Source organism: Phyllostomus discolor, chromosome 7 (assembly GCF_004126475.2).
Source record: "Phyllostomus discolor isolate MPI-MPIP mPhyDis1 chromosome 7, mPhyDis1.pri.v3, whole genome shotgun sequence".
Classification (NCBI taxonomy): domain Eukaryota; kingdom Metazoa; phylum Chordata; class Mammalia; order Chiroptera; family Phyllostomidae; genus Phyllostomus; species Phyllostomus discolor.
This window is the reverse complement of record NC_040909.2, coordinates 113650572-113673709: the sequence shown is the minus strand read 5'-3', so window position 1 is coordinate 113673709 and position 23138 is coordinate 113650572. Positions and strand designations below refer to the sequence as shown.

Below are 23138 nucleotides of genomic sequence, written 5' to 3'. Positions count from 1 at the left end.
TCTTCCAAACTGAATACCCAGATTCCCAGCAATGCTAATGAAACCCCTTATTGCTTTTACCTCACAGCACACACACAACAGTCTTACAATCATAAGGTCAACGCTACCACAAAAGGATTGTTGAAAATAGCTTAAGATTCACAGTTTTTTTGCCCTTACAGTGTATTCAGTTGGAGATGTATGGTCACGTTACTTTATTTTAAAGTTAATTGAAATAATTTGTATCTGTGTGGTTTTTGCTACTATCCATAAAATTAGGACATTTTGTTTCATTTTGCTTTCAGTTTTTAGGAATTCATTTTTCCTTTTTTTAGTTTAGTTATTTTATTTCATAATGTAAAATTTCTACAGTGTTGCAAGGTCAATTACACAAAGAAGAAGTATGTATTTGGAGAAACCTATTTTGCATTCCTGTTGTTGTTTCTTTACAATGTACACCACCTTTCAAGGCCTTTGTTTCATTTTGTTTTCTTTTTAAATTATATTTTATTGATTATGCTGTTACATTTGTCCCAAATTTTTCCCCTTTGCCCCTCCCCTGTGGGAATCCCCACCCCTTTGTTTATATACATGAGTCACGCTTGTAAGTTCTTTGGCTACTCCATTTCCTATACTGCACTTTACATCTGTAGACTTACATCATGGCTATTCTGTAACTACCTATTTGTACTTCTTGACTCCCTCCTATCTGTCAGCCATCAAAACGCTCTCTGGGTCCATGATTCTGTCCTTGTTCTTCTTGTTTGCGTAGTGTGTTATTTATATTTTGATTGAACTGTTGATAGATTCGTATGTGTTTATTATTACCATTTTGTTCACAGTTTTGATCTTTTTCTCAAACAAGTCCCTTAATATTTCATATCATAATGGTGTGGTGATGATTAACTCCTTTAGTATTTTCTTGTCTGGGAAGCTTTTTATCTGCCCTTCAATTCTAAATGATATCTTTGCTGGGTAGAGCAAGCTTTTCATGACTTTGAATATTTCTTGCCAATCCCTTCTAGCCTGCAAAATTTTTTGAGAAATCAGCTAACAGTCTTATGGGAACGCCCATGTAGGTAACTAACTGCTTTTCTCTTGCTGCTTTTAAGATTCCCTCTCTGCATTTAAGCTTTGGCATTTTAATTATGGTGTGTCTTGCAGTGGGCTGTTTGCATCCATCTTGTTTTGGACTCTCTGTGGTTCTTGGACTTGCATTTCTGTTTCCTTCACCAAATTAGGGAAGTTTTCTTTCATTCTTTTTTCTAACAGATTTCCAGTTTCTTGCTCTTTCTCTTCTTCTGTCACCCCTGTGATGCTGGAACACTTGAAGTTGTCCCAGAACCTGTGTACACTATCTTTGTTTTTTGGACTCTTCTTCTCCTTCTTGGTCTTTCTTTTTTTAAGATTTTATTTAGTTATATTTAGAGAGAGGGAGAAAGAGAGAGCAAGAAACACTAATATGTGGTTGCCCCTCACGTGCCCTGCACTGGAGACCTAGCCCACAACTCAGGCATGTGCCCTGACTGGGAATTGAACCAGCGACCCTTTGGTTTGCAGGCTGGCACTCAATCCACTAAGCCACAGCAGACAGGACTCTTCTTGTGGTTCTTAATTGGTTGTTTTTTTGCTTTCTTATGTTCCAAATCACTGATATGATTCTTGGCTTCATCCATTCTACAGCTGATTTCCTGTAAATTGGTCTTTATTTCAATTAGTGTATCCTTCATTCCTGACTGGTTCTTTTTTGTGCTGTTGAGGTCCTAAGTTCCTTGAATAACCTTATAACCAGTGTTTTGAATTACTCATCTGGTAGATTGCTTATCTCCATTTTGTTTAGTTCTTTCTCTGGAGTTTTAATTTGTTTTTTCTTTTGGGCCACGTTTCTTTGTCTCCTCATTTTGGCAGCCTCCCTGTGTTTGTTTCTTCGTGTTAGGTAGACCTGCTATGGCTCCCCGTCTTGGGAGCGTGGCCTCTAATGTACTCGGTGTCTGGTGGGGCCCACTGACACAGCTCCCCTCTCACCGAAGCTGGTTACTTGAGGTGTGCCCTTTGAGACATAAAACATTACGTGCTTTAGAATGTTGTTTATTTGGAATGTATACGTTTCTGAGAACCTAGATCACTTTGTAATTATTTAAATTGTCAAGAAAAAGCTAAAATCAGATTTTCAGATTTTACATAGAAAGTTTTCAGGGTGGTTTCCAACACTGAACTCACTCCTTGCTGATGTGTTTCAATAGGTCGATCGGGATCGGGACCTTCTTATTCAGCAGACCATGAGGCAGCTCAACAATCACTTTGGCCGAAGATGTGCTACAACACCAATGGCTGTGCACAGAGTAAAGGTCACATTTAAGGATGAGCCAGGAGAGGGCAGTGGTGTAGCTCGAAGTTTTTACACAGCCATCGCGCAAGCATTTTTGTCAAATGAAAAATTGCCAAATCTAGATTGCATCCAAAATGCCAACAAAGGCACTCATACAAGTAAGTACTCTATGGGCAACAAGCATCATACAGATCTTTCCTTGTTTGATTGAAACAACGGTAATTGTGGTTATATATGTACTTTCATTCTAGAGTGTGACTTAATCTTGTTTAAAGTACTCTGAACCACAGATTAGCACTTTGCTGTTTTACTGCCACATTTATTTTCCTTAATCTTTATGTTTTTGAGTTTCTCATCTCAGTTGTTCTAGGTTTGGGAGTGGAGTTTATAAGATCCATGGAAATATAAATGTTCACCAAGCAGACTGCAGTATTTTCCACTCCTGTGTTATATTGGTATAGATACCTGAGAATAAAATACTGTTCTCTAGGGCAGCACTATTAAAAGTATGATTTGTAGAGTTGTTACCCGTTCCTAATGAGATAATGAAGCCTGCAACCAAATGTAAATTGGTTGATGATGTGTTACTAACCTCACTGTTTAATAGAGCAAGACTAGTTTTTGATAGTAAGATTTCTGTTGACATTCTGGTGCAAGTTCTTTACCTCCTTTGGGGATCAGCACTTTGGGATTAGAACCCTTGCCTAATTTTCAGGATTACAATTAGCAAAGTAAAATGTGTGTGAAAATTATAAAAGCCTTAAATAGGTGATAATTGGCATTCATGTAAAGTAGGGGTGGAATAGTTTCAGTTTTGTAGGTTGATGAATAAAGTAATTGAGGGAGAGGGAATTACTAAGAAAATCCTGTATTTTACCTAGACTATAGATAGTCAGTCAAACCTCGGTTCTCAAATGTTCTGGTTCTCAAACAATTCAGTTCTCAACCAAGTTGTTCCCGAAAACAGTGTCTCTGTTGTCTAATAAAATGCCAGGTCTTGATTCTGTACCCAGCAGTCCTTTCATGGTGATACTTGTGGGGTCAGTCACACATTTCGCAGTTGACAAGATTCAGTTTTCGAACAAATTGCTTCTCAAACAGTTTTCTGGAACAAATTAAGTTCAAGAGCCCAGGTTCCACTGTGTTTTATTGCAGTTCTGTAAAACCACTACTGTACAGGCTGAGTGAGCTCTAGAAAGGATTGAGTGTGAAGAGATTTGGGTGCGTACCCCAGCCTCACATCATTAGTTTCACCATCTGACTTTCTTTAGTCTTAAAAGCAAGTACCAGTAATAGAGAAGAGATTCAAATATGGTTCTAATGCTGTAAGAAAGCTCAACATTATTTATGGTGAAAGTAACATAACCCTGGTTGCTACATATTGTTCCACAGCTTTGACATGACAAGGGGAAAATTGATTAAACACTGAGTGAACATCCAGGGCATGCTAGATACGTTAGGGAGAGTGAAAGAAAGGCACTAACCTGGATGGTAAGGAAGATGAGCTAAGGCCGTCATGTCTTACTATATCTGGTCTTGTCCTCACATTGACTTGAAAGTAGTTGTATTTACATTCATGTAAACAAAGTGTACTTTCTGTTTTCTTCCAGGTTTAATGCAGAGACTAAGGAACAGAGGAGAGCGGGATCGGGAGAGGGAGAGAGAAAGGGAAATGAGGAGGAGTAGTGGCTTGCGAGCAGGTTCTCGGAGAGATCGGGACAGGTAAGATAGTTTTGTAACTTTTCTTGAATTCTACCTTTTTGGGTGATTTGAAGGTAGGCCTGTAAATAAAAGAATCTCAATTACTGGTTTTTAGAAAATCAAAGTTAATATTTGTGTATATACATATTAATTAAAAAATAGTCTAACCAACTGTTATTAAAACGTTCTGCTTTAAAAACTCAAGGGCAGTTGAATTATATTTGCTTTTTATTTATCATTCTCAAGTTCTTAATTTTTGAAATTTTTATTAACTTCATAACAGTCCTACATTTGTTTTAAAATTACAAATGTGGCAATTATGTTATTTAAACCTCTTAACTGTTCTATTAGGATGGTGGGCATTTTACTTTTGACTAAAATCTCTAAGAATTATGGGTAGGCTCTTGATTATGGTACTTTAAGGGCCTACTCCCTTAGAATCAAATTCAACTATGCATTGTGAATATATAGATTTTCAAAATGTAGGTAATCTTTATTTTCCAGCTGTCATAGGTTTTCAAGTGACAAAATGTAGGTAATCTTTATTTTCCAGCTGTCATATGTTTAGGCATTTCACCGCCTTGGGGTGCCATACCTGGACCAACTTACACACTCTGGTTTTCTAGCCTCATTACTGGTTGTGCTGGTGTTTTCGTTTTGCAGACAGAGGAAATGAAGTCATAATAGCTTTGTTCTTCTTTCAGAGACTTTAGAAGACAGCTTTCCATCGACACTAGGCCCTTCAGGCCAGCCTCTGAAGGGAACCCTAGTGACGACCCTGATCCTCTGCCAGCACATCGCCAGGCACTTGGAGAAAGACTTTATCCCCGTGTACAAGCGATGCAACCAGTATGTACAGTGCATTTAGCTGCCACTTAACCGGCTGTGCAACACTTTTGTTTTTTTGAATTAAAGTTGGTATTTTTAGAAAGTTGTCAGCTCCTTCCAAGCCATGTGGTTGAGGCCTGTGGTAAGAAAGAAGCTTAGGAGGGAACGTGTTTGCTGGAGGGTCACTGTGTGTAGCTTGAAGTCTGTTTGGTCCCCCCCCCCGTGTGCTGCCTTGGCATTCTACCTGTGGTAAAACAATTCTCTGTCTGTTGTATTTATTTGTACCCTTATTTGCATACATTATTGTTACATTCTAAAGCAGATTTTTATCTGTTATCAACCTGTAGCTAGAATACATTGCAAATATTGTACTTCACTGCTGATACGTATTACAAGATTTTTATTTTGAATGTTCTGTCAGGTTTCTTTCATAATATGAAACAAACTGGCTGTGATTTTTGTCTGTCTTTATACATAACTATATGTATATGATATAGCAAAAGAATAATAAAACTGAGAAACCCAGTTATATTTCTTTCATTAAATCCTTAGCCTTTAATGTAGGCATCTTTTTCTCTCTCCTTCCTCCTTCACCACTTCCAGCCCCTTTCTCTTTTTTTCCAACCTAAACGAAAGAAATGTTTCTGGCTCCCTAATAGGAAATAAAAACATGCAAATTGAGTATTTTTGTATGTTTACTCATGAATATCAAAAGCATTACAAAAAGGCTTGCCATACAAATATTAAATAAGCTTTAATAAGACTCTGCTAGCGCATGGACTATTCATTCCTTACCGAAGTTCTCTATCATTGAACTAGTTTAATAAAATACCCTACTGGTTCAGTAATTTCTGAATTGTTATATAAGTTTCTTATACATTTTTTTGGTTTTTCTTTTGCGGTTAGGGGTAAGATTGATTTAGACAAGAGGTTTCAGAGAGTAGGGGCAATTAACATTTATTCATCGTTTACAGGCATTTGCAAGTAAAATCACTGGCATGTTGTTGGAATTATCCCCAGCCCAGTTGCTTCTCCTTCTAGCAAGTGAAGATTCTCTGAGAGCAAGAGTGGATGAGGCCATGGAGCTCATTATTGCGCACGGACGGTAATGTGTACAGTTAGTTGGGAAGGCGTTTCCGTTTTAGCATCAGCTACTTGATTAGGTGATGTGGATGCCACCATATCTTAGAATTTATACTATACAGCACAAGACTTCAAATGGCTTTTTAAGAGATGGCTTAAAATCTATGATTGAGACATCCGAGTTTCATATGTACTACAAAGAGTTTTAGCAGTCCCTTATGTATCTGGTACTTAGAACTTGTAAGAAGTACATCTCAAATTATCCATCACAATACCCCTCATGGCAGAAACCAAAAAACCTCAAGGAATTGGGGCGTAATCCCTAAGTTCTTGCCATAAGCATTCAGTTTCATTTAGGTCTCCTGATTTATCTTAACCACGCAAGATTTTGCTTTCCCATTGTGTAATATATTTGTTTCAGTATAAAAGTCTTATTTTAAATGTGTAACATATATTACTTACCCTTCTTCTTCCAAGCTGACAAATGACATTAGGAAGATATGCCTTCTGTCCTGGGGCTACTCTGACAGTTTGAGGCTTTGAGGTATTCGTTATTTTAGACGAAAATCTTTTTTTCTCCCCAGTCATGAGGAACTTAGATTACAGGTGGAAAGCAGATAGGCTTAAGCACTGGAACTAATAGTCACTTCCCCTGTTTCAGAGACTTTGAGTGGACCAAGCCAAAGACTACTGCTAGAAGTTTATTTTCTTTGCTATTACTATTTTTCTTCTAGACTTTGTGTGCTATTGTATCCTCTTTCGTGTCTCTGGAGGTGTTAGCACACTGACAAAGTTCAGACTGTTATAGAAAAAGCTGAGAGGATATACATATTTGATAAGAGTTTTTGTGTAAGGTTTGCTAATTTAGTAGTGTTTTCTATGTGATGCAAATAATATATATTATATATTATTTATATATAAACACGCAAAATAGAGACTCATAGAGAGCAGGCGGACAGCTCTGGAGGAGGGATGGGGTGGGGGGACTGAGCAAAAAGGAAGAAGGACCCACGGATAGCAGAGTGGTGATTGTGGGGGGTGGCATAAGAGGGATAAATGGTAATGGAAAAAATACAACACAAAAGAAATAAATTTTAAAAAATTAATTCCTATTGTAATTGCTTTCTGAACATTTTCCTGCTCTTCACAATGCTCCCCCGAGCGTACGTTTCAGCACCTCTGTGAAGACCACATTTATTCTGTCTTAGACTTGAGCTCATTATCTTGAATCATAGATGGCACGTCTAGTGCTTTTCTGTATGTATTACTGACTTCTCTGTATTAAGACTAGTAAGTGCCCCAGATATTTATTTATTTAAAATCTTAAATGTATTTATACATTCTTATAAATTTGAATTCAAATGTTTTTTTCTACACTAAATTTGAGAAGTTTCAGTTATCTGGAATGTGAAAGGGTTTTTATTTGTTTTTAGGGAAAACGGAGCTGATAGTATCCTGGATCTTGGATTATTAGACTCCTCAGAAAAGGTACAGGTAAGAGAGATTTTGTACATGTACTAGTAACGAGTTACCTGAATTACAGAAAGGGAGGAAAGCCATAGTTATGAAAAAATTATGCCTTTATAAGTAAAATGCTCGATTATAGTAGGAGCAAACCAAAGATAGATGTCATACAGATTCAGGTAGTAAGATTGGTTTTAATTAGGGCTCAGTGTACCCCTACTCACTGGCTGCCTCCATTTGAGCACAGCCTGAATTAAGCTTTAATTTAGAGATGTCATGAATTAATAGCAGAGGAGAGGCAATAAGAATCCTAGAGCTTATTCCTCAAGTGCTGAGTGTCAAAGCAGCAGACGGAATGTGATGTACAGGGTAGCAGTTAGAAAGGCTCTTAGTGTCTGGTGCATTTCCTTCTTAAGCTACCTGAGAACTTCATTTCAGCCAAGATGGAGCAAACCCAGTCTCTTATCTCTTTCACTGCTTACAACTAAAGACTCTGGACACAATGCAAAATAGAATTGCCTGGGGATCCTGAAAAGTAAACGGTAGCACCCAGATTGGAGAGGGGAATCAAAACTTGGAAAACAGTTGGTATGGCATTGTTTCAAGGAGGGGAGAGTAAGGCTGGTCACTGTTACTCCATCTTAGCTGGAAGGTAGAGCAAAGGCTTTGAGAGCTAACCTATGGTAGAAACCACTGTCTGAGTCCAAGACAACCTGAAGAAGTGAATATGCAGAACAGGCCCCAAACAGTACAGTAATAAAAGGCTTTGGCAACTTAATTGGTGCTAGAACCACTGCACACAGGAGGTGACACTTCCAGTTTGACGCTAACCTGGTTGATTGCCCACTAAAGCCAAAACGTCAGCATTCCCTGACAAGACCCCAACTTTCACAACTTTAATACGCGAAGTCTATTACACTCCAGAGTGTAATTCTGGAGTGTACCCCAGGATACACTCCAGAATTACTCAACATGCAAAGAACCAGGAAACACTGACCAGTTTTCCCGGGGAAAGAACCAGTGGAAGCTAACGTCGAGATGACCCAGTTGTTAGAAGTATCAAAAACACCAAGGAATAACAAGATAGAGGTTCTAAGCAGAGAAATAGAAACTTTATAAGAGAATGAAAAGAAAATTTCAGAATTAAAAGTACAATGTCTGAAAAAAAAAAGCATGAATAGGTCAGTAACAGAATGAAGATGACAGCAAAGTGCCAGTCAATTTGAAGAGAGTTACACATTATCTATTCTGAAAAACAGAGATTTCAAACGGAACTTTTTGGGGGGCCATGAATGATTAACTATTCATGTCATTGGGATACCCAGAAAAGAGAACTTGCAATAGAAAAAATATTGGAAGAAATAATAGCTGAAACTTCCCCAATTTGATGTAAGACAGACTTATCATTTGAAGAAGGTTGGTGAACCTGTAAACAGGATAAAATGAAAGGTGCATGTCCAGACGCATTATAGTCAAACTGCTTTTGTAAAACGAAGGAGTCAGCAGTGCTTTACATGGAGATTAACAGTGATTTGAAAGACTGGATTTCTCATCAAAAACTGTGATGCAGAAGACAGTGGAACATCATCCTAAAAATGCTTTAAGAATTATCAACCCAGAATTCTACATCCAGTGAAAATATCTTTAAGGAATTAAGGTAGAAGGAGCTACCAGTGTTTCATTAAGTGATTTAATTTATGTGAACAGAGATCTTACAGACCTACCATGGCACAAGCTTTGTACATCACAGTTCTCAAAGGATGAATTACCAAGTGTGCCTTTAGTGTATGTTACACGCATACATTTAAATGTGAATGTTGGCCTACTCACCAGACTTCACTTTGAATGACTAGTTTGTATGTTTTGTTTTTAAAATTAATCTTGGGACTCAACTTCTGATACTGTTGTTAGGAAAACCGGAAGCGTCACGGCTCCAGTCGGAGTGTGGTGGACATGGACCTAGATGACACAGATGATGGCGATGACAATGCCCCTTTGTTCCACCAACCCGGAAAACGAGGGTTCTACACTCCACGGCCTGGCAAAAACACAGAGGCGAGGTTGAATTGTTTCCGAAACATTGGCAGGTAAAATACCCCTAATATTATATTCCAAGTTTTAAAAGATTTCAGTTAATCAGACTTTGTAAAATATATTAGTTTTAAAAATATGTATATATTCAAATCCATAATGATTAGAAATGAGGCTATAGAAAGTTTCTCAAAATACTGTATGTATATTGTATATGTATGTGAGGGGTTATGCATATTTCTAGAATTGTTTTCGAATTTAAATATTTTTGTTTTTGCTTTTAGGATTCTTGGACTATGTCTGTTACAGAATGAACTGTGCCCTATCACATTGAATAGACATGTGATTAAAGTGTTGCTTGGTAGAAAAGTAAGTGATTTTAACGAACCAAACTGCTCTTACAATTGCAAAAATTGTCTTTTGTAAAATAATTATATACTAGCATACTGTTTATGGCATTATTTTAATATTAAATTTTAAAGCATTATAGCCATTGTAAATCATTTTCAAGCATTTTCTTTAGTCAAACCCACTGTTGTTTTCTATTAATACAGCACTGTTATATTATGATGTGTGTGTGTATATATATATTATTATTTAAAAAAAACACAAACTCTGACCCTACTGAATTCTTAGCTTCAGAGATCAGACGAGATGGGGGTGCCTTCAGGGTGGTATGGCCTTAGACTGACCCTACTGAATTTTTTTAAATTTAATTTTATTTCTTAAAGATTATATTTATTTATTTTTAGAGAGATGGGGAGGGAAAGAGAAGAGGGCCAGAAACATCAATGTGTGGTTGCCTCTTGTGTGCCCCCCCACTGGGAACCTGACCTGCAACCCAGACATGTGCCCCAACTGGGAATCGAACCCATGACCCTTTGGTTCACAGGCCAGCGCTCAATCCACTGAGCCACACCAGTCGGGCGGGAAAAAAAAATTTTTTTAAGATTTTATTTATTTATCTTTAGACAGAGGGAAAAGGAGGGAGGGAGGGAGAGGAGAGAAGCATCAGTGTGTGATTGCCTCTTGTGTGCCCCCAACTGGGAATCTGGCCCACAACCTAAGCATGTGCCCTGACTGGGAATGGAACCAACAACCCCTTGGTTTGCAGTCTGGTGCTTAATCCACTGAGGCACACCAGCTAGGGCTCTATTGGATTCTTAAAAGTAGTCTAGCTAGAAAATGTTCTTGTGCAAAGAAGAACTGGAATTAAAATTTAGCAGCATTCAAGTGTTGCTATGTCTAGCCTTTAACAAGGTTACAAGGTTTATGGAAAAGATCATGGACTTAAATAGATTACAAGTTTAACCCAATGACCTGATCTTTAGCAAGTTACTAAATTCCTCTGAACATCAGATTTATCATGAATTAGTAATCTATATTTTATAATTATTGTCAAGATTAACAGGATGCATATTTACTTTAGGACTAGTTGCTCAGCACAATCATTGTTTAATAGTGCTGGTTTTTGCAAACCTGTGATTTTGGAACTTAAAAAAATTACACTTTGGCTTTGAATTTTTTCAAAATAGTCTTGCAATATTTTGAAAAAATATTTGAATACTTTTCATACTTTAAAAATTAAATGTGCTATCAGAACCAAAGATTTATTAAATGTTTCCTCTTTAAATCAGTTGTATGTAGTGGAAGATTATTTTTCATCATTATATCTTCAAATAGAAGATATCTTTATCATAGATTTTAATGTACTAATGAATCCAGTAAAGATACTTCTTTCATAATTTTCATATGATTACTTTTTTAGGTCAATTGGCATGATTTTGCTTTTTTTGACCCTGTGATGTATGAGAGTTTGCGGCAACTTATCCTTGCTTCTCAGAGTTCAGATGCTGATGCGGTTTTCTCAGCAATGGATCTGGCATTTGCAATTGACCTGTGTAAAGAAGAGGGTGGAGGACAGGTAAAGCAATTTTATGTAGTTTTCTGATTCTGGCAAGAGCATTTGGTTAGTCTGTTGTGTTTTTCTTATGTAGAAACAATTTAGATAAGAAAGAAAGAGAGAGACACACACACACACACACACAAATACAGAGGAAAAAAAACAGTTTAACAGAAACAGAGGGGGCGCAGGGGGGGAAACAGAGAAAACAGAGATTGAGAATCAGAAGAGTTTTTTGTATTTATTTAGGGCACAAGGTCTGGATCTCTTAGATACTTGCCAGATACAGAACTGTCTTTAGGTTTAAAAATTTAGGAAATTGTTTTATGAACTGTTAAGCGAGCTTTTTAAATGGCACTGCTAAATTTTCCACAGGTTGAACTTATTCCTAATGGTGTAAATATCCCAGTGACTCCCCAGAATGTGTACGAATATGTGCGGAAATACGCAGAGCACAGAATGTTGGTAGTTGCAGAACAGCCATTACACGTAAGTGTTTTCTGAACACTGTTACTTGATCTGAAGAGGCTGTATATGTCCTCCTGTGTGGCAGACTCGTTCATGGTACATTCAGCTTGCCTATAAAAGGTCAAAAATTTTAAACCAAAGTGAATTTATTTACAATGTAAATTACACCCAAATCCTGGGCCATTACTCACATTTTTAGGTGAAACTACTTGTAAAAAACATGTGATCATCAGAAACTTAATTTTGTGTGCAAAAGTTTGGAAAAGATGCTCGTGGGACGGAAATGACTGTTTTGGGATCCACGACCACTCATACTTTCGTTGACTTACTAGATGGACTCCTAGGATTCGGAGGCAGTTGTGCTCATGGTTATGGCTTATTACCGTGCAAGGGCTCTCAGCAAGGGGTGCAGGCTTCCCTAGTTCTCTCGCTGGGCTAGGGCTGTCACAAAGAACATGCTTCTTTCTTTAGCAGTGACTTAGAGCAACACGTGCAGTGCTTGTGCTGAGGGAAGCCTGCTTAAGAATCAGTCTAGTGTTTTTAACTGGAGGCCAGTCCCGTAAGTATATTCCTCCTGCCTTCACAACCAGACATGATTACCGAAAATCAGATTCCCAGAGGGAAGCACGTGTTCATCCTAAATCACACTGTATGCGCAAGTAGTCTGGGCAAGTTGTACAGTAGGGTTCATTGCCGGAGACATTCCGAACAGCCACATTAGATAGTCATGTAGGCAATATTCCAAAAACCAAGTTCAACTCTTTCCTCTTCTAGGGAAAATGTGTGTTTGTGTAGATTAGGACTGGCAGCGGCAGATGTTTCAGATCCTTGCACTGGGAATGGTTGTGCAGGCTCTCCAGCCCGCTGTCAGGGTTCTGGTCGTGGCTGCAGCGCCCTCTGTCTGAGGTGTGACAGGAGCAAACTACTTAGTTCTTTGTGCCTTGCTTCCCTCCTCTGAAAAATGAGGACAGGGTAAATGAATTAATACATGTAAGGTGCTTAGATCAGTTCTTGGCATGTGGTAATTATTCCTCAGTCAGCTTCTAGATTTGGGGGTTGTGTTGGGGAAGTTTGTTTTGTCATTATAATATCTATGCTAGGATGTTGGGAGGATAGCACATTGGACAGATGAAGCTATTCTTGTTTATTTAACGACTACCTTCTTGGTTGTTAATATAATTTAAAATTTTACTTCAGTTAATGACTGCTGTGTAATACTCCTTCACCTTTGAAATGAAGCCTATCGATCACCCCTCCCTTTGCCTCTCTTTTGAATCTACTAATACGAAATTAAAAATGCAGAACTTAATGTTTTTCTCTCTGGTTTAAAAGGAGAAGTAGTATTTTTAGAGAGAAGCTGCTAAAATTAGATATTAGGCTTTAACAACAATAAAGGGTACATGGAAAAGTGCCAATAATAAAAGGATACTTTTTGACATTCTCTAGGCAATGAGGAAAGGTCTACTGGATGTGCTTCCAAAAAACTCATTAGAAGATTTAACAGCAGAAGATTTTAGGCTTTTGGTGAATGGCTGTGGTGAAGTTAATGTGCAAATGCTGATCAGCTTTACCTCTTTCAACGATGAATCAGGTATGAAATTTTTGAAATGTTTATTTAAGGAATAAGTTAAACAGATGGTTTGGTCAGTCAGCATTTTCTGAGTTTCTACTTTTTAGATACGTTTATAGGGCTTTGGAAATGCTGTATTACTCAGATGTTTAAAAGTTGTTTTTTTTAACATGATTGAATGATGGTGGCTTAGCATTAGGCTTTAATGCTTATTTTTTCTAGATTTTAAGGAATATATAGTTTATAAAAAAGTAAAAATTCTTTGTAGTGAGCAACTGTGTGAAAAGGATTTTATATACTAATAAGAAAAAACAATTCATGTGACAATTCCATTGACTTTCCTGATTCACGTCTCTTAAACTCTATAAAGAATTTGACTGCGTGGCATTTGCTTTGTGGAACGGGACCCAAAGTGCACCTACAAAGACATGGCAGCACACAAACACACAGAGAATCTAAAAAGAGTAAAAAGAGGTGGGGATAACCTCCCTAGAATAACATTGACCTACAGTGCTTGGTTGGCTGCCGCTTGCTGTTTCCCAAGTCCTGTCTGTAGTCTAGCAATAGGCTTCATAGCTGTGACTAGACGATAAAAACACCAGAAGCTCCAAGAAATTCATTATGAGAGGATTATACCTATAGCCCAAGATTATTGCATACATTTAAGTGCCAATTTTTTCATCTTTATTTTTCATATTCTGTAAACAACTTCAGCCAAATTATAGTAAGTTAAATTTGGATACATTTTCTTGTTTTTTCTTCATGCTTGGTAGCATATATGTCATTGTATAATAGTTTTTGTACTACCTTTTCATACAGTTTTCAATACTTTTGAGGTAAGAATTTGTCTCATGTACAAGTCAAAAAGCTAGGAGGCGAAAGAATATATCTCAAGATACTCCGGTTATGATCCTCAGATCAGCAGCAGCATCTGAAGTTTTCTAGAAATGAAAAATTTCTGGTTTCTTTTCCCCACTCCTCCCTGTAGACCTTGTGAATGAGAATCTGCATTTTTAAAAGATCTCTAAGTCGTTTGTAAACTCATTAAAATTTAGAAGCACTGGCTTAAGATCATGAGAAGAATCCTGACTTTCAGATGGGATTAAAGTCATGTGATTATCAGTTTTGAGACTGAAGGTTCATTTTTCTTGTCTTGGTTATCTTGAGTCAGGATTGACTAATAAACTATAGAGATTTTACAGTATGCAACTCGTCCTTATTTCCTGTATTAAAAATCAGACCTAAATAATATTTTAATTATATATATTATAATAAGAAATACTCTTATAATGTAACTGCTGGTACAGTATATTGAGTTTATGTTCTTCAATCTTAGGAGAAAATGCCGAGAAGCTCTTACAGTTCAAGCGTTGGTTCTGGTCAATAGTAGAGAAGATGAGCATGACAGAGCGGCAAGATCTTGTAAGTTAAGTTCATCAAGTTGTAGAAGAAGATATAAAATGTTAAAATAATTGTGTATGACAGCCTTTTGTTTTGAGTTTTTAATGGTTGGCTACTTAAATTTTGGTTAAACTATAGAAGGTCAGATAACGGGTAGTTTTGCAACTACAACAGAACAGCTGAAGGATTATCTGAATAGTATAGTGTCTCGATTACTATCTGGCACTAGCAATAGAGTAGCTTAATTGTGGTATGTGGATATTATACCTATGATTTTAATCTCAATATTACTAACTTAGAAGCTGAAGTCAGATGTTAACTTTTATCACAGTGAAAAAGTATGTCGTAAAGTCAATGGAATTTATGTCCAACCTAGAATATATCCATAACCAAATAACTTGCCTGTTAATCTTGAAATGGAAGTCTCCACTAGATGTTCTTGTAGAAATTTGAGGAACGTTTCCCTTACTGAACTAGTCTTAGTTCTCTGTAATCTAAACTAGATTATTGATGCAATGTATAAAAATGATCCCATTTCTAGATACATCCCCCAGTTTTATTTGAGAGGGGGAAATGGTTAGTTACTTGTGCAGGAAAGCACAAACTTGTGGTTTCCCATTGATTTTCAATTCAGGCAATAACTTAACTTTGGGGAAGGGAGGGGGTCCTGTGTTTAGTACTCCTTAATCTTTACACGTGTGTCCCCCGCAAGCCTTCCAGTATTTCTTCACTAATATTTCAGTTTGTTCAACAGTCCTGGTGATTTCCATTTAGATTGTTCCGTAGGTAAATTCTGTATAATTGGTTCCTTATAACTTCGCTTTCCCAATCTTGTGGACTGTAAAGTCCCTACCTGTGCTAGTACCATATCTGTCCTCGTTGCTTTCAGGAGCACCTAAATAGCTTAGGGTTATACCACTTGCAGTCAGTCTTTGAATTTGGGAACCTTCTTTCTCTGTAATAGGCAGCATACTCTGTAAGATTCACCAGAAACTGAAATAGAAATGATTGGCTATCTAGTATGAATCTAAGGTATCTGTTTTTATCTATTCCCTAGTTTTAATTTTCTGCTGCTTTTAAATCAGTACATCCTTTGTCCAGTTAGTCAAAATTAAATCTCAGTGCAGTTTCTGCTTTCCCAGAAGAGAAATATGCTAACTCTTCAGCCTTGAGACAGAAAGACAGAATATCTCTCTATGAAGGCCTCAATATTTCCAGTCAATATCTTTAATTTGTGAGCTTCACTTTTAAATGCCTGTATGAAATCTATTCCGGGGGCTCAAGCAGTATATCAAAGTGTCTTTTCTCTCTCCTCTTCCCTTTCCTTCACATACTGTTGGCTTTGTCCTGATGTGTTTGAGGGGAAGTGCTGAGGGATATAAGAATATAACAGGGTTTCCCCAACTGTTACCCCTTGAATTATTAGTCCTGCAAATTATAAGGTTTCTAGAATTAATGGTATTTCTCATGAAACTAGGCTTCAGGAAATAGCAGATTAGTTCATTGAGGTTTCCTAGTCACTCTGGGATATTGAATATGCAAGGCCCAGCAGAAGAAGTAAGGCCTGCTTGAGTGAGGCTGGTAGAGTAATGATATGGGTATGATAATTTATAGTTTTAATTTGAGCTTTCACTTAAAATGTCATGTAGTGTGTTTGAGTGTGATATTGTTATGTTACAGAATTACATACTTATGATTTTGTAATAAAAGAGGGCGTTATTTGTGCTGGACCCTGTATTTGTCTGTTTAGTTGTGCACTATAAATGCATTAGATTTTAAAAGCTTTATCTTAAGAGATAGGCACTGTGTTTAATTATCACTAAAGAATGGTATACATGCATGGATGTATGGATCAATGTGGAATGGTATGTATTTATATACATATAAACATTACAGGAAAGCATATCCTTGGTTATCATATGTAAGTAAAAATTGAAGTAGAAGTTAACATTCATCTTAGGTCACACAAAATAGGTGTGTAGTAAAACTCAGTGTTAATGTGGCTTATTACATGGATTTTGATGTACAGATTACTATTATAAAGTTATTCTGTATCACAGCGTAGCACTGAAAATACTGGGTTGTTTTGCTAGTAGATAAATTGCAAAATAAATTTTTTTGATAACTTGCATGAATTTTTTAACTTTTTTTGATAACCTGTATGAAATTTGGGAAGACTTCATGTATTTTTTTCCACTAAGCAATTCTCCGTGCAGTTGAGCCATTGGAAAGGACCTTAGTGAACGTTTGGCCTGAGCCTCACGGTACAGACGAGAAGCTGAGTACCTGAAACACAGCTGCTTTTCCACACACCTGGTGCTTTTTTTTTCTTTTATCCCCGAACCTTTCCTGTTCAGTACAGAGAAATATATTTGAATACCCTTTTGTAGGTTTTAACACAAGAAGGGGGCTATGTGTATGTTTGCCAGAATTAAGGGTTGAATGTTAATCTGTTAAAAGCCAAAACTGTAATTACTGTATTCCTGTTTAGGTTTACTTTTGGACATCAAGCCCATCATTGCCAGCCAGTGAGGAAGGATTTCAGCCGATGCCCTCAATCACAATAAGGCCACCAGACGACCAGCATCTTCCTACTGCGAACACGTGCATTTCTCGGCTTTACGTCCCACTCTATTCCTCTAAACAGATTCTCAAACAGAAATTGCTACTCGCCATTAAGACCAAGAATTTTGGTTTTGTGTAGAGTATAAAAAGTGTGTACTGCTGTGTAATATTACTAGCTAATTTTGTAGATTTTTTTCCATTTGTCTATAAAAGTTTATGGAAGTCAATGCTGTCACACCCCCTGGAGGTACCTTACAGAGATTAAGTGCAAACATTCCTTGCTGAGTTTGTAGCATAAAGGCCTGAGGAGCACTAGCAACATTTGACTATAATGGTTTGCTAGTCAACAACTTCTGGGTCGCACCCCAGCCAAAGATGACAGCAGAACAACATAATTTACACTGTGATTTATCTTTTTGCTGAGGGGGAAAAAATGTAAAATGTTCTGAAAATTCACTGCTGCCTTTGTGGAAAGTGTTTCAGCAAAGGTTCTTGTATAGAGGGAATAGGGAATTTCAAAATAAAAAATTAAGTATGTTCTGTGTTTTCATTTTAACTTTTTTATGGTGTTTAATTAATTTGTGGTTGGCTGCAATTGTGTATCATGTATATGGAACTTGTAAAAAGTTCTGGACATTCAGATCTTAGAGATAAAATCACTTTACCTATGAAAACCACTTATTGCGGTTTATTTGGCTGCGTTGAGCTCTAGGATATTAAATGATATCACTAATATTTTGCATGTAATTGTTCATTTGAGTGAGGGCACTTTTTTGTACATACGATGGGGCCAATGCACAATACTTGATCACAATCGACTTTATTTTTCCTTTGTATCCCTATTTCAATGAGAGGTCAGCCAGGAGGTTACTGCACTTCAGTTCTAACTAGACATTTGTACTAAGGTATTTCAGTTATGTAAACTCAGCCTGGGCACTTTCTGATAACTGTAAAATGTTTTATAAGATCATGACTATTGAAGATACATTTTGGAAAATTTTAAATGTTCGTGAGCAGCTTAACTACTTTTGTATCTAGCCTTTTTTAAGTATCTTGTTACATTTTTTTAATAAATTACAGAAGAAATGTCAAGTAATATTGAAGAAACAATAGTTTTTATTTATGTAGTTGTACATTTTTAAACTAAGGGCAATACATGGACACGGTTATGTGCATAAAATTTTTTGATTTAAAGAACTGAAAGTTTATATACACATGGACTAAAAAAAAAAAACAAGAAATTCAGTCCACATTTTACAGTTAGCAGAGAATCCTGAATGGCACTGGCCAGGCCACCTTTTCTTTTTACAAATGGGGGAAGTGACCTTGGGACCCTTACTTGGCATAGGAAGTTAACTCACTTAATAGCTACTTAATAACTGAGAGGTTCCTTTTTGATGACCCATTAATTATGTAGCCTAGGACCAATATCTCTAAATTCCTGTGGTTTTAGTAGCATAAGTTGATGGCATAATAAGGAACACTTTTCTTCATGAAGTCTTTAATAAAGTGACTTAAACTATTCACTTCATACGTTCAACGTGAGGAGAGAAATTCTTTGGAATCTCTCCTACCTTTCAGTTTCTTCATAGGACTCCTGGCCTTCGGGATGTTTTTCATGTTCAAAGGCACTACACTTTTATTATATAACTTCCTTCAGAAGACGGAACCACATGATATTCTCAGCCCTGCTGACATAGTAAATATTAAAAACTAAAATGATAGTGAAACTCATTGTATTAACTTAAAACACAACATGCTGTGTTAGATTTGTGTAAATTAACCAAAGGTAATTTTACAAAGTAAGACATTGGTTTTTATGTCTAAATGCTATTTCTGAGTAAATGAAATAGTAATTAGATTAAGAGCTGATCATTGATGTGTCTGAAATAGATAAAATTTATATATTACCTTCTGTATGCACATGATGGGGTTGATAAAATATGAAATGAGAACAAACTAGATATGAATAGGACATTTGAAACCCTAATTGTGAACTTATTTTTAATAATTACTGAGAGAATGAAAATATTTAAAATAATGCAAAATGTCTCAAGTCTTCCTAAATCAAGATTTTTGGTTAAAATGCTTTTAGGAATATTAAAAGCAGAATGAATTTTTTTTTAAGTAAAGCATAAAATGGTTCTAAATGTAAAATAAAGTCATGTAAAATAAAGTTCTCTTTTGGTCTTGTTCAGTGATTAAATCTAATAGACTTGAAAACAAATTTAGGAAGAGAAGACCAAGAATGAACTTTACTGAGGGTTTCCAAAGTTCTGCTGCTTTTACTCTTTTCTTACATCATCTAAATATCAAAGACTCCATAATGACTTACGGGGCAGGCTTGAGAGGGCTTTTCAAGAGTGTGATTTCACTATTTAGTATTTGCTCTAAACATTTCTCTCCCAAAGATACTATCTTTGTGAGTTTAAAGGCAGCAATCTCTGGATCTAAACGCAAACGGAGATCCGCTCCCCTGCGGCAGTTCTCATGTGACTGAGGCTTCGGGCTCTCTTGTGGGACTTGTTAGTGCACGTCTCAGTCATGCTCAGGTTCAGTGCGTCTCAAATGGAGGACAGAAGTCTTCATTCTTAAACGGGATTCCAGGGGATTCTGAAACACTACCCGAAGAGCATTACTTTTCATTAAAAATATAAATTCCCCTCTTGGTAAGCTCCTAGGAGCTACATCTTTCCTACTTACAACCGTGGAAAAGTACTTCCGTTCATCGCCTTATCCTGAGGAAGGTTCTTCCTCCTGATAAATGGCTGGTTAGAAGTGCCTCCAATAAACTGCCTGGACAGTGAGAGGGAGTGTTTTCCTTTTTGGAAATATTTTCAATATTTACATTAACCTAAGTAAGTCAGCATGAACATACAGATAACTCTTCTACACCTCATTTGATTAATGTAGAAATTAAAGTGTGACTTTATTCATGTCAAGATAGGTTAAATATAAGGAAAGTATCTTACCTCTTAAAAAATATGTATTACTGGACTATTATGACTGTAGCATGAAGTTTCTCTTAATTACTAACCTTTGTTAGTACTTATGTGCCAGGCACTTTGTCAAGTGCTTTACATTTATTATATTTCATTTTATTCTACAAGATAAAGCCTATTACCAGCCTCTTGGATAGGAAACTAGACACGGGTTAAACAATGTGCTCCAGGCTACACAGCTAGTAAGTGTGAAGTGAGGCACGTCTCCAGGCATTCTGGGGCTCACATTCCTCAGGATCGGGCGACACAATTTTGTGGAAGGTATGATTATAAGCCAGTGAGTTGGTCACTGAAGTTTCTTATCACCCAATTCTAATATCGGGTGGGGGTGAGTGTTCCTCCACACCATCAAGCGATGCTGTGACACCAGCTGGGTGTCCTACAATTCACCTCAGATATGACACTGTACCTGAAGACAGTATCAGCTTCCACAGGTAAAGGGCTCAGTCCCATAAGACCAGACTCCAGATGCCAACTGCAAGCTCAGTTTGTTACCTGTACATCTGACAGGCTGTATACGTCAATGTTTTGTACCAGTGGTTCCCGTGACTCCTTCCTTGGGTTTGGTTAATTTGCTAGAGCAGTTCACAGACCTCAAAGAAACATTTTACTTATTAGATCACCAGTTTATTACAAAGATGTAACTTAAGAAAAGCCAGATGAGAGATAAGCATAGGGAAAGGAGGAGGAGCTTCCATGTTCTCCAATATGCCACTCTCCCCGAATGCCAACTGTTCACCGACCTGGAAGCTCTCAGAACCCTGACCGTGGGAGTGTTACAGAGCTTCACTACATAGGCATGACTGAAGTCCTTGGCCATTGGTGACTGGTTCAACCTCCAGCCCCTCTCCCCTCCCTGGCTGTGGGGTGGGTTAGCTCTCAAGTTCCAACCCTACTGTCACCAGGCATTCTTGCCAACCAGCCCCTATCCTTGGGTGCAGTCCAAAAGTTACCTCATTAACAACAAAAGACACCTTTATCATTTTTATCATGTAGGAAATTCCAAGGGTTTTAAAAGCTCTGTGCCATAAACAGGGAAAAGACCAAATATGTATGTATTATAAATCACAGTATCACAGTATACCCCTGGTCTTTGAACACAAATACCTACAGCAAAACAATCAAAGGTCAAAGAATAATGGCAAATTACTAGAATTCCCTTCGGTCCACAACTAGGCAGTCCATCATTGAGACTGGCCACTCAGGTGTGCAGGCTTCCACTTGATTGTGTCAGGTTCCAAAAGCAGGAGAGGAATCGGATGTGTATGGCTTCACCCCACATCTGGTGTAACTGAACAAAGGAACTACCATTTTAAAAAAATGTTTATAAAAGATTATTTTTAGAGAGAAGGGAAGAGAGGGAGAGAAACATCAATGTGGGAGAACACTGATCAGTTACCTCCCCCACTGGGGACTGAATCCGCAACCCAGGCACGTGCCCTGACTGGAAATTGAACTGTCCACTTTTCACTTTCAGGATGATGCCACCCTAGTCAGGGCTCTTCCCCACCACCCCCAATCCTCACCTGAGGATATGTTTATTGACTTCAGGCGAGGAGAGACCTTGATGAGAGAGAAACATCAATTGGTTGCCTCCCTTATGCACCCTGACTATGGATCAAACCTGTAGCCTACATATGTGCCCTGACCGGGAATCGAACCCACAACCTTTTGGTGTATGGGATGATGCTCCAACCAACTGAGCCACCTGGCCAGGGTGGAACTATCATCTCTTGCTCTGAGCCTCTTTCAGTATGGCAATGCAATATGGGATATCCCTAATTACATAACCATTTCTTCATTCCTTTACCCATAACTACTATATTTCCTTCTCTCCATTTATACCCCAACTTTTCCACCTTTGGAAAGGACCTTAGGTTCTGCCACTGTGCTTGCCTACATTGCAGACAGCAATACTAGTCCAGCAAGTCCTTCCCACTTCAGATAAGGTAAGGTTACAAAGGTGTAGAACTAGTGGGCTATTTTTACAACCAGGCAATACAGCTGAATTCACTGTTAGCCCCAGTTTGGCAGATGGGGTGAAGGGACACCCTGCCCCATCAGACCCTTGGGAACTCCAAGTTTAAAAGCAGAGTTTCTTGCTGAGGGATCATTCCTGCTTCTAGCCCTTGTAGTTGCAGCAGCCCTGGTTCTGTGACCACCGCATCAAGTAGAAGAAAAAAAAGTTGAAGTGATGTGAGGAAGAAAGAGTATCAGCATCTTATTTCCTCTTCTCCAGATCCGACAGAAAAACCTACCCAGCAAGGAGACTCCTTTAGCCCCACTCATACTCATGTTGAGTGTGGGCACATTAACAACCACTGTTTTAATTACTCATTCCAATTCCTTCCCAAACTAACCAAGGAGGAGAGATCTCTCTGCCCACTGTTGGACATTATGGGCTATAAATTATGTTTGCTCCTCGGTCTGAAGAAATAACAATAAACTGTGAAGTTCAAGCACCTTGATTTGATTTGAACCTTTCTGTTCCACGACCTCTACGATGGCCTGATTAGTAGTGTACTTGGAAGCTACCAGAGTAATTTCCCACCCCAATAAGTCCTTTACAAGAAATATATTATCGAATCCATACAACAATCTTATTGGGAAGGAATTATTATTATCCTACAAATGAGAAAAGTGTCAAGATGCTAAGTAACATGTCCAAGGTAGCACAGCTAATAAACAGGGGAGCTCAAATTCATGCCCACCGTATGGTTCTAAAATTCATATTCTTTTTCACTAAGCTCATTTATTTTCATATCTTCAGTAGCAAATATGTTATCTGACAGACATATTGTTGGATGACTTTAA

The 23138-nt window shown here is 37.6% G+C and overlaps 1 protein-coding gene across 8 annotated transcripts in view; it reads left to right on the top strand.

Annotated features, from left to right (window-relative positions):
- Positions 1–18415, top strand: part of UBR5 (ubiquitin protein ligase E3 component n-recognin 5) — a 122928-nt gene extending 104513 nt beyond the window's left edge. For 7 of the 8 annotated variants that reach the window (XM_036031327.1, XM_036031326.1, XM_036031323.1 and 4 more), the window contains 12 exons: positions 2223–2466; positions 3919–4030; positions 4714–4858; positions 5812–5942; positions 7354–7414; positions 9296–9471; positions 9700–9784; positions 11184–11339; positions 11694–11807; positions 13233–13377; positions 14693–14778; positions 17249–18415. In XM_036031327.1, coding sequence (XP_035887220.1) covers positions 2223–2466; positions 3919–4030; positions 4714–4858; positions 5812–5942; positions 7354–7414; positions 9296–9471; positions 9700–9784; positions 11184–11339; positions 11694–11807; positions 13233–13377; positions 14693–14778; positions 17249–17461 — 1668 coding nt within the window. In that variant the 3' untranslated portion in view covers positions 17462–18415. The remainder of the gene's footprint in view (positions 1–2222; positions 2467–3918; positions 4031–4713; positions 4859–5811; positions 5943–7353; positions 7415–9295; positions 9472–9699; positions 9785–11183; positions 11340–11693; positions 11808–13232; positions 13378–14692; positions 14779–17248) is intronic. The other variant, XM_036031325.1, reaches the window with a different exon arrangement.
- The last annotated feature ends 4723 nt before the right edge of the window (positions 18416–23138 follow it).